Raw genomic sequence first — 12,108 nt, forward strand, 5'->3', positions numbered from 1 at the left:
GTATTGTGTTTTTCATGTTGATTTAATAAATATATATATATATATATATATTTTTTTTTTTATTATTATTTTTTTAACTTCTTGCACGGCCCGATTGGCCCGGTGGTTGGGGACCACTGATTTAGATCACCTTGCTGAATACATTTTGTTCTTCTATTTGTGGAATTGCGTGCTTGCTGTGACTGAAGGAAAAATAAAAGTAGCGTTAGCAGTGAAAAGGTCCGCTGCGTGACTAAAATCGGAAAATAGTCTCCATGTAAAATCACGCACCTATCTCCTATCACGTTTACTTATTTCTTCTGGAATGCTGCAGCTTAGGTTTGCAGCAAGTATCTGAAGAACTGGAATTCAGGGAGTCCAGATATGAATTATTACTTGACAGTACATCTTGCACAGCAAAGTTGTGAACCCATCGCCTATCTTTCTCCATGACGGGAGGAGAAGGTCCGTGATCATCAAAAAGCAGCTGGCAAAATGTTGATTGGATAAACTACTGGATAATGTAAACCAAAAGGTCCTGAAAGTGAAAGAACCATTTATTTTAACAAAAAAGTCTCAAAAGAGAAACATTTGAGAAAGGCGATGATGGAGGTATTCATTAAAAATGATTTCATGATCAGCATGATGATGAGTGTGAAATATTTAAAAAATGTCCATCTCCACCACACACATACAAACACACACACGCACAAACTCCTTGACTTCCTCGCACTCATCCAATCACCAGTCAGGAGACATTCATGGCCTCACAGAAGGTTGGAAATGATAGATTCTACACTCTCTCCAATTTCCAAAGTGAGAAGGAGGCTGAAGATCCACAATTATTGTCTGCTGTGTGCTTGTTGGTCTCCATCCAGTGACACATTATTGATTAGTTTGGTTGTTTCTGTGTGTCATTGACAGTAGTCAATCCACTGTATGCAAGCATGCAATATTAAGCTTTGAGACATCAAGGTGACATCATAGTGTGACTGTGTGATTTTGTGACATGGAGACTTTCAGTGCTGGCTTAATGGTTATTAGGGGTGTGGGAAAAAATTTATTCGAATTCGAATCGCGATTCTCACGTTGAGCGATTCAGAATCGATTCTCTTTTCTTTTTTTTTTAATCGATTTTTTTTTTTTTATTTTTTTTTTTTTTATTTTATTTTTTATTTTTTTATTAATCAATCCAACAAAACAATACACAGCAATACCATAACAATGCAATCCAATTCCAAAACTAAACCCGACCCAGCAACACTCAGAACTGCAATAAACAGAGCAATTGAGAGGAGACACAAACACGACACAGAACAAACCAAAAGTAGTGAAACAACAATGAATATTATCAACAACAGTATCAATATTAGTTACAATTTCAACATAGCAGTGATTAAAAATCCCTCATTGACATTATCATTAGACGTTTATAAAAAAAGGAAAAAAAAAGAACAACAGTGTCACAGTGGCTTACACTTGCATCACATCTCATAAGCTTGACAACACACTGTGTCCGATATAAAAATCGTTTTTGAATCGAGAATCGTGTTGAATTGAAAAAAAAAATCAATTTTGAATCGAATTGTGACCCCAAGAATCGATATTGAATCGAATCTTGGGTCACCCAAAGATTCACAGCCCTAATGGTTATCATTAGTATTATTATTATTAATAATAATAATAATAATAATAATACAATTATAATAATAATCATTTCAGACCTCAGCTAAACTGGAGCCTTAAGAACACACAACATGTTTTCTGGCTGCATCAAGGAATCCAAAGATTACTCAGAACTGTGTGGGAAACTGAGTTGTTCTATTTTAACATGCAGGTTTTTAAAGCAATTCGCTTTGTTGACATGCAGTAAAATTAAACCAAAGTTTTTATGTGAAAGGATTAACAATAATCGGATCTAAAAAAGTCATATAGAGTCTGAACGTCTTTTTCAGTCCTGCTGCTGTGCATATGTCCAATTAAGCAGCAGAGAAAATGAAACAAAGATCGCAAAGTATACATATTTAACTGGAACACTGAAGACACACACACACACACACACATCCCTAGTTGTACAAAGTTAGCAGTTAATATTCATTTCCACAGACTTTGGTGAATATATGCCTGTAGGTATTAATGCATTTCTTGTTTTTAGGGATATAATGATATGAACATTTCATATCATATCACCAAAATGATCACAGCCATAATTATATAAAATTATCGCAGTATTATTGAATGTGCTCAAAAAGTACTTATACACACACTGAAATCGTTGACTTTCTTTTTATTTTATTTTTTCAAACAACTAAAATAAATAGAAACACTGTTAGCAAACCCTTAGTATTGTATCGGTTTTAATGGCTAAGCTTTTGATGTTTTAGATATTGTTTTTTACTGTTACACTTTAAAATGTATTATGTAAAGAGTGCATGCATAAAATGTTGTATCTATTATTGTTTATATTTATATATCTGACGGGTGTTGTGGTGTCCTACACTGTTTAGCGGTCCTTTAATGCACCGTAAAAAAAACAACAACAAAACGCTGACTCTCTTCCTCTGAGTATAGAACGACCACTCTGTCCTAAGAGAGCACAGCTTGTAGGTTCAATGTAAACAATTTATTACTTTAGTTGCTCAGACAGTAATGTGTTTGTACAAGTTTAATTTGGGCTTTGTCTAAGTGGGGAAAGATGTTACTGTCTCTTGTTTTCAAGTTAGTACGTGAAATTTTTAAAGTGCAGTAATCATCACGTTTTTACCGCGAATGTCATTGTTATCGTTTATTGTTACATCCCTAGTTGTTTTAGGACAATTTTGTTATGTTAAAATCCTTTTTTTTTTTAAATATGTTTACGATCACAACGCTAATCTTTGTTAGCCTGTCAATAGGATCGTCCAGTGTATGTTAGCAGTAAAGGGGAATATGAGCCAACCTTTATCCTGCATGGTTGCATTAATTTATTTCAGTTTACTGTATTGTTGATTTTTACATGTATGTCTACTTCCGTTAGTCTACCCCAGGGCAGCTGTGGCTACGAAAGTAGCTTACCACCACCAGGTGTGAATGAATGATGGGTTTTTAACATGTAAAGCGACTTTGGGTACTTAGAAAAGCGCTATATAAATCCCAGGTATTATTATTATTATTATATGTATGTTAATGTACTTTCTTTGTGTGCTTAGTAACTTCATTTTGGAGACTATCAAACAACAACCTCAAGTTTTCCATCCATCCATCCATTTTCTGTCCCTTTTGGGGTCGCGGGGGGTCGCTGGAGCCTATCTCAGCTGCATTCGGGCGGAAGGCGGGGTACACCCTGGACAAGTCGCCACCTCAAGTTTTGTCATCATTAATCTAAAAGGACTATTTACATTTACCAAACTACTGTAATTAATTCCAACATTCATGGAGGCCACAATAATAATTGGAAATAAACCAGGGGTGTACAAATTGCACCCTGTATTACATTGTACTCATTAAATAAGCAGAAATTGTAAAATACAGCAAATTTCTATGATGCAACAAGAAAAATAAATGTTGATACTAATAACAAATAATAACCCAGATGTCTCTTCAATTATATGTATAAAATTATTTGCATCATGGACAATTATGCAAATTATATGATGACATCATTTTGACACTACCAAGATCACACACCCCTGACCATGCCGCCATTACCACAAATGTGTTGCCAGTCTGTGGGAAACACTGAATACTTTTTCTTAAACTGACTCATACTTTTTCTGTACTTGATCTATTTCATAATTTATTTCCACGTCAGAATTAACTAGAAAGAATTATTCTTTGTAAAATTGTGATTCCTTCTAAATGGCTGACATGCACACGCACAAGCACACGCATGCACACACATGCAAACACATTTCTTTTCTCAACTCTTTAAAAGTAAAACTTGTTGTCTATCCTCCTACACACATCAGACAGCTGCAGCTAGTGACATCAGACAAGGAACCATGCAGGGGCAAGGAAATAGCAGCCACATTTAGCCGAGCACTAATGGCCAAAGAAGTGTGTATTTTGATGCTAGCAAAACACACGGCTTGTCAGACTGGAAGTATCGCTCCATCTTTTGCGCTGCTTGACAAAGAGCTTGTCTTAAGAGGATTATCAGCACAAGCTCATCTGCGTCTAAGCACAAGATGCCAAAAGTTCAAGAGCACTTAACCAATAGGACGCTTCCTTGTTTTGGTTGAATCCCAAAGTGACAGCTTGCCGTGCATGTCAACGTGCACAAGACTAACCTAATCTGCAGCACCTCAACATGCTTGATTCAGCACAGATTAGCAGCCCCAAAACGACTGCACTGCTTGGAAGAGATGCACACTTTAAACAGATCAATGTTGACTTAGTGATCATGCGAATAACTTGGAGTGCTGAATATATGCCTCAAATATTAATATTTTCTTCATGAGGAGCTTGACGTGTGTTTGCTAAGATTTCATGTTTCAAATGAACTAAAATATAATAGCAGTATCAATCAGTCCTTCCACTTTTGGGATTGTTGTGAACTAAAATGTCTGAATTTGCAGAAGCTTTTTCAGAAAGTTGCGGAAAAAGTTCAGATGTTTCGAGGCTATTTCTTTCAATAACATTAAATCAATTTGTGATTTGTTTTTAAGTGTTCCTTGCAACCTTAACCTAGAAAAAAGCACAGAATTTCAACAAAAATTGTAAAACAAATACACAGAACTGTTTTACTCGTTTTATACCAGACAGACGTAAAAGTAGACTTAGACTTAGACAAACTTTATTGAACCACAAGGGAAATTGTTCCACACAGTAGCTCAGTTACAAAGGATGGAAAGGGTAAGGATGGGAAGGATAATGCATGTATAAAGTAGACAAAAAATGTACTATAGTAGCAAAATAAAATATAACATATGTAATATTTACATATTATATATATAGTATATAATATATACTGATATTTTTCCAAGATGGCGCCGCTGTAGTGGCTGCTGTAGGCAGGAGCTCTGTGCTCTTGTGTCATCCTTTTGTGTTTCCCTCTTGTTTTCATGTGTTATTATATATATATATATATATATTTTTGCCTTTTGGTTCGGGACCCTTTGGGACTGTGTGACAAGGGGTGGCACTTTTGTGACTTCTGCGGTGCTTTTTTGAGGACTTTTGGATCTGCCTTTTGACTATGGAGACCAGCTGCTGGGTCTCTGCCACACCTGAGTCCGTTACGAGAGACTGGAGGAGATGCAGATGAAGAGACAGGGCTGCGGAGCTAGCACTGAGCGCCAGGACGGACAGGCTTCACAGTGTCTTGGCTGAATGAGCAGGTATCGGACACCACAGTCTCCTTAGACCAGGGGTGTCCAAACTTTTTCCACGGAGGGCCGCACACGGAAAAATTAAAGCCTGCGGGGGCCATTTTGATAGTTTTCATTTTCAAATCATAACAAAATATATGGATTTTGGGTTTTTTTTACCTTTAGGGCTCCCGGGGACCATAAAGGGTCTAAGTCATTAAAATGTTAAAAACAAGTCAAATTATTTTTTAATTTTTTTAATTTAACGCTTACAGTAAATCTCTACAGTATATCAGCTTTAAGTTGATATAAAATAAAATAAAATAAACAAGGTTTTATGCCTTTTCTGTCAAGACAACTTTGTTTTTTTTTAATAAAACTGAAATATGCAGTATTTCCCCCACTGCCCAAAACATTCAGAAAGCAATGTTTGATGTGAAGTAATTAGAGCCTTAAAAACATCAATAATGCAAGACATCATTGATTATATTCTTTGTTATTTTTGAGTAATCACAGTGAAAAGATAAATAAAATCCCATTAAATATATTTAGGATACAAAGGGTGCCCCACTCAAAGTGATACATTTGTATTAGTTTTTTTTTTACTTTCAACACTTAAGTTACGAGATCAACTTCCGATATATCTGTCAATTTTACGTTTGAACTATTATTTTGTTTGTTTTATGCTCCTTTGTCAAATAAAACGTTGATGTTTTTGTATGGCAACCACACAGTATATGCAATATTTTCCACATAAAACATTTTTAAAGTGAAATATTTGGAAAAATTGGAGCCTTGAATAGGTCAATAATTCATTATAACATTGTTTTTTTTGGTTTTTTTTTAGCAATGGCAAAAAAAGAAAAATAAAGATAGACAAAAGGAAAAAAAACAGCCTGCATGGCAGCTTTGTGTCAACATTGCAACTTTTTCTAGTTAGATTTCACCTCATTCTATTTTTTTTAATGTTTATTTTTTATTTTTGCAATAGCATTTCCAGAATGTGTGGCGGGCCGGTAAACAATTAGCTGCGGGCCGCAAATGGCCCCCGGGCCACACTTTGGACACCCCTGCCTTAGACGCTCCTCGTTCATCCATGCGGACTGGACACTGAATGTCCTTTGTGTTCTTTGATGTTTGGTTACGTGTATCTCAGCTTTTTTGTAAGGGGCGCCGGAAGTTGGCAGACCCGTCAGGGATCCTGTTCTGTCTCCCTGTAATGTTTGTCGGATCTTGAATGGGATTGTGCTGAACATTTTAATTTCCCCTCTGGGATTAATAAATTATTTCTGATTTTGATTCTGATTCTGATATATTATATTATTATATTATATTATATTTTTATGCAATATATACAATATATAACAAATCCCAATTACCATGTACAATATTACAGCATATGTAACAGCTGCAGCAAAAAATAAAAAAAAATAAAAAAAGTAGACACTATATGTCATTTATGTTCCAACATATTTACCCCCGCACGTTAAGAACCTATAGTGTTACTTTTTGTTGGTAAATAAGAGACAATGAGATATTTTCATCACACGTCAACATGTCTAACATGTCTAACATGTAAATGCTGCCTCTTTGCTAGGTCAGCATTGCAAACGAAAATCTGTTCTTATCTTACCTCGGATAAATAAAATGTAAATAAATATATAAATACATGTAACCTAGGAAGTTAATGTTTACATACGACGTTACCCAGAAGGCTTAGCGCTGTAGACAGAAATAGAAAGTAGGTCTGAGCTACGCAGGAAGCCGACACTTGTGTCATTTGATCAATTAAGAGTTGATATATTGTTGCATGTTGTTTTTCCTGCTTCCTCTACACAAGAAACAAACATGAGTTTTGATAAGACAGTTCACGTGCGCATTTGGGCGCCACTCAGAGACAAATTTGCTTGGCCAGAATGTGGATGGGATGTTGCGGGCATTGGACAAAGTTGCAAGGCGGCACGTAACGTGCGTGTATTCCTACAGGGACACTACAATTGTGAAATGTGAATCTTGCAACAACTCACTATTCAATTAGATTCAGATACTTGGGGTGATATATTCTCACAATATATTGTTAAATTTATAAATCACAATAAAAAAAAAATGTTAAACAGTTTACAGGTTCCGAAAGCTCTTCTTTTGGCTGACATATGATGTATACGTTCAGCAATAACTGCAGTGATGGCCTAAAAATATATGGATGAAATATATATATATAATATATATATATATATATATATATATATATATATATATATATATATATATATATATATATATATATATATATATATATATATATATATATATATATATATATATCCATTTTCTACAGCCTGTCCCTTTCGGGTCGCGGGGGGTGCTGAAGCCTATCTCAGCTGCATTCGGGCGGAAGACAAGTCGCCACCTCATCATAGGGCCAACACAGATAGACAGACAACATTCACACACGCACATTCACACACTAGGGCCAATTTAGTGTTGCCAATCAGCCTATCCCCAGCCCAGGTGCATGTTTTTGGGAGGGGGGAGGAAGCCAGAGTACCCGGAGGGAACCCGTGCAGTCACGGGGCGGCAGACTGTCTTCTTTTAATAGATTTATTACAATCTTTGGCAAGCTGGGTAACATTTGCTGTGGTCTGGAACAACATGGCACACAAACAACTATCTGAAAGTCAGCCAATTATATACAGATAATATGCAACACTAAATTAAATATACAAAGAAGATAAAAGTAAAGGAAATTAAATGAGCTCAAATATACCTACAAATGAGGCATAACGATGCAATATGTACATACAGCCAGCCAAAATAGCATGTTAGCATTGATTAGCTTGCAGTCATGCACTGACCAAATATGTCTGATTAGCACTCCAACAAGTCAATAACATCAACAAAGTGCGCCTTTGTGCATTCACGCAAAGCATAAAACTTTTGGTGGACAAAATGAGACAAAGGAGTGGAAGATTTTACATGTAAACAAACTGTTGCGAAACAAAACAAAACAATGTTCACCAAATACTCTCTCATCAGTGAAGCATACACACAAACATATTAAGCAGTGGACTTTCTAACAATTGGGAAGGTTTGTGTCATGTTTGTCCCCAAAAAAAGAACATACTCAGACAAAAAAATTATTCCCCCCCAATCTTTTTCCATTTTCAATATTTTTTTTCAAAAATGCTCCTAAGAGCCCCGGGTTGCTGACCCCTAGACTAGACCAACTAACTGGTTTGCATTGTAATTAATTCAAAGCACTTAAAGCAATCAGAGGCATCCAAGACAATTTTACACCACAATGCATAAGCCTTATGTTTTTATTTAACACTACTATCCAACATTGTAACAACATTTATACGTCAGAAAAGACAAATATCATCATAGGTCCCCTTTTAGTGCTTTGTTTTGACCGTTACCGACACAAGTGGGTGTTTACAGGGTGTATATAAGCACATTAGCAGGTGGAGTCCGCAGTGTGATTTATTAATAGGAAAATTACGTACACCCAAAACATTTGAGTACATAATTGTATGAATGACACCATTAAAGGGTCTGTGTGTGTGTCTATGTCTGTGTGTGCGTGTGTGTGTGTTGTGATAGCAGGGATTATGCTAAGTGCTGAGCATCACTGGCGGCAATTTTCACATCTTTGTTGTGCTGTAGAAAAGCTTCTGTGTGGAATAGTGACTCTCTGTCGCACTGACGATGCTTTAGTGAGCCACACACACACGCACACACACACACACCAGTCATGGCTATTGGTACAAAGACCTTTTGACGTCCAGAAGGAGGAGGGGGTGTGGCCTGTGTTCATCTTAATGCAGGCTGCGTTTTTCACTGCAGCAGCCCCTCCTCCCCTCACTGCTGCCTCTCTCATTCATTGTGGAATGGTGGGCCAAAACTGTGTATGTGTGTATGTTTGTGTGCATGCGTGTGCGTAACATTTATTGTGTGCATGCTTTCTGATGTTGTGAGTTGACGTCTGATGAATTGACATGAGGATGTACGACTCAGGATTGGGAAGATGCTACTGAGTGCACGCCAAGCAAACATTTTATTTCAACGTAGTGCTTCACGTAGCTGACTTGCACTAACAATTACTCGCATCAGATGTACAATTCGTCATTTCAAGACCACACGGAAACGCTTATCGTTCAAGTAAAACACACATTTAGACAAATCCCTGTGCAGTGTTGAGAAATATTTGAATATTTCGCTCGCCCCGCAGCTTGGAGAGAATGATAAACTCATGATGGACAATCAATACACAATCTGTCCAATCCCTGCAGAGTTCAGGTGTCAGGTATGAGCAAGCCACGCCCACTTTTAACCCAATGAACAATCCATCACACAACATGACAACAATTTATCAGAACATGTCAAAACATATATTACACAAGAAATTATAATAATTACCGACGTCACCATATCGTACGTATCTCAATACTTGAGTCGCGATACAATACGATAAAATAGGATACGGTACTGGGATTGTGCGATATATTGCAATATTCTACATAGTTCAATGATAATATCCATCCATCCATCCATTTTCTACCGCTTATTCCCTTTGGGGTCGCGGGGGGCGCTGGAGCCTATCTCAGCTACAATCGGGCGGAAGGCGGGATACACCCTGGACAAGTCGCCACCTCCACCTCATTGCAGGGCCAACACAGATAGACAGACAACATTCACACTCACATTCACACACTAGGGCCAATTTAGTGTTGCCAATCAACCTATCCCTAGTTCAATGATAATAAAATAAAATAATGAAAAATTATAATAAATGTAAAATGTAGTGAGTATACAAGTTGTACATACACTATATGGACAGACAAAATACGATACCATTTAAATGATCCATTCCTATTTGCCTAGTGGTTAGAGTGTCTGCCCTGAGATCGGTAGGTTGTGAATTCAAACCCCGGCCGAGTCATACCAAAGACTAAAAAAATGGGACCCATTACCTCCCTGCTTGGCACTCAGCATCAAGGGATGGAATTGGGGGTTAAATCACCAAAAATGATTCCCGGGTATGCTGCTGCCCACTGCTCCCCTCACCTCCCAGGGGGTGAACAAGGGGATGGGTCAAATGCAGAGAACAAATTTCACCACACCTAGTGTGTGTGTGACAATCATTTGTACTTTAGTGTAATTGTATTATATTGACACTTAAATGTAAAAAAAAAAAAAAAAAAAAAAAATCCTCTACTTTTTAACTGCCAATGCCATCTTCTTGTACTGCCTTGCTCACTAAACCTGCACAGCGAGGTAGTAGAGCAGAAATCATCCTCGCGTTACAATCGGCCCAAAACAGATAAGAATGTACAAATATAAAGTTGAATGTTTTGTATATCTATTTAATTATTTTAAAAAATCAATATAATATTATATAGGAAAATATTGCTATATATTGCCTTATTTACATTTTCCCCACCTCCATACAGTATATGAAATATGTTCATTTTCAGCTGTCGGGCTGCATGGTGGTGCAGTAGTTAGAATGCAGAGAGTAATTTCACCACACCTAGTGTGTGTGTGTGACTATCAGTGGTACTTTAGCTTTAACCAAGCCAACAAGCACCAATACAAACTATATTGCACTTACAATACTGCAGCAACATTTGCAATTGATAGAAAATAATGACTTGAATGTAACATAAGTGCATATGTATTTTTCTGATGACATTACATCATATATCTAATAATATATGATGTAATATGTATTATAATAAGCATTTTTACTGGCAGCACTGAAGAGGATAAACAACAGCAAAGTAAAGCAAGCTGACAATATTGATGACCACTAACATGTTCTTCCCATCATTGATTAGCATCATGATCGATCAATGATTATCTGCTACTGTTATCACAGGAAACATTTGGACTGATATGAAATGTTGATGAAATCAGCACAATGAAGCAATCCTATTGTTCCCGTGTGAGCGGATAAATAGGTGCATGCATGTCCACTACAATGGACACACGCCACAGTGGACAATCATGTCAATCACATAAAGACACTACAAGCATGTTTGCGTGGGAAATAAACGCGTCTTACCGGTCACGGTGCATCTGTCCATGTAATTGAGGACGTTTCCGAAACTGAGGATCCCGGCAGCGGCAGCCGGTGAACGGCACCGGAGCAGCGCGGCGCGAAATTTGTGTCCGGGTTTGCAGACTTGAAGGTCTTGGTTGGCTTTGAGCTGCGGGTTCATGCTGCCTGACAGCGTCCGCACCTCATCCGAACCGCCGCAGGCTTCCAGCTGGCATCCGTCGCCTTCCACGCACATGTTCTATTGTGACAGCGGGACCGCCCAATGAATGGGAATGATGACTAGTATGAAATAAAAGACAGGTTATTAGTCTTCTCGCTGTCCTGCGGGATGACTTGTGCGTGAATTCATGTTTGGGTCGCTAGTGGGCAGAAGGACCGGAGCTTCTTTCTCACTTCTTTTTCCTCCTGTCAAGTAGGCGAGCGCAAAGGGGCGCGGTCAGGCGTTCTAGGCCACGCCCATTGAAGTCCCGCGGCCAATCAGAGAAGCACAGCTGATTAGGCTGCAGATGCTGGGGAAAAACTAGCAGAAGATAAGAAGTGGGTGTGACTGCACTTAATACTACTGTTAGTACTACTACTAGTACTATTTGTTCTTCTACGTCACATTTTATTGTTTCTTTTTTTAAATACACTTTTGTGTGTCTATGACAGTTGTTTTCAACAGAAATGTTTGGCTGATTAGACTTTTTTTTAAATATGTTTAAAAAAATAATTGTAAATATTTGTGTTTTTCATAATACATATTATCAGTAGGGCAGCACAGTGGCACAGGGGTTA

General features: G+C 37.5%; 1 protein-coding gene across 1 annotated transcript in view; it reads right to left on the reverse strand.

Moving 5' to 3' along the window:
• Positions 1-11,724, reverse strand: part of spns2 (SPNS lysolipid transporter 2, sphingosine-1-phosphate) — a 130,208-nt gene extending 118,484 nt beyond the window's left edge. Inside the window, exon 1 of the mRNA XM_062048477.1 lies at positions 11,335-11,724. Within this exon, the coding sequence (XP_061904461.1) occupies positions 11,335-11,566 (232 nt within the window). The 5' untranslated portion in view covers positions 11,567-11,724. The remainder of the gene's footprint in view (positions 1-11,334) is intronic.
• Positions 11,725-12,108: the final 384 nt, after the last annotated feature.

Source organism: Entelurus aequoreus, linkage group LG05 (genome assembly GCF_033978785.1).
Source record: "Entelurus aequoreus isolate RoL-2023_Sb linkage group LG05, RoL_Eaeq_v1.1, whole genome shotgun sequence".
Lineage (NCBI taxonomy): Eukaryota > Metazoa > Chordata > Actinopteri > Syngnathiformes > Syngnathidae > Entelurus > Entelurus aequoreus.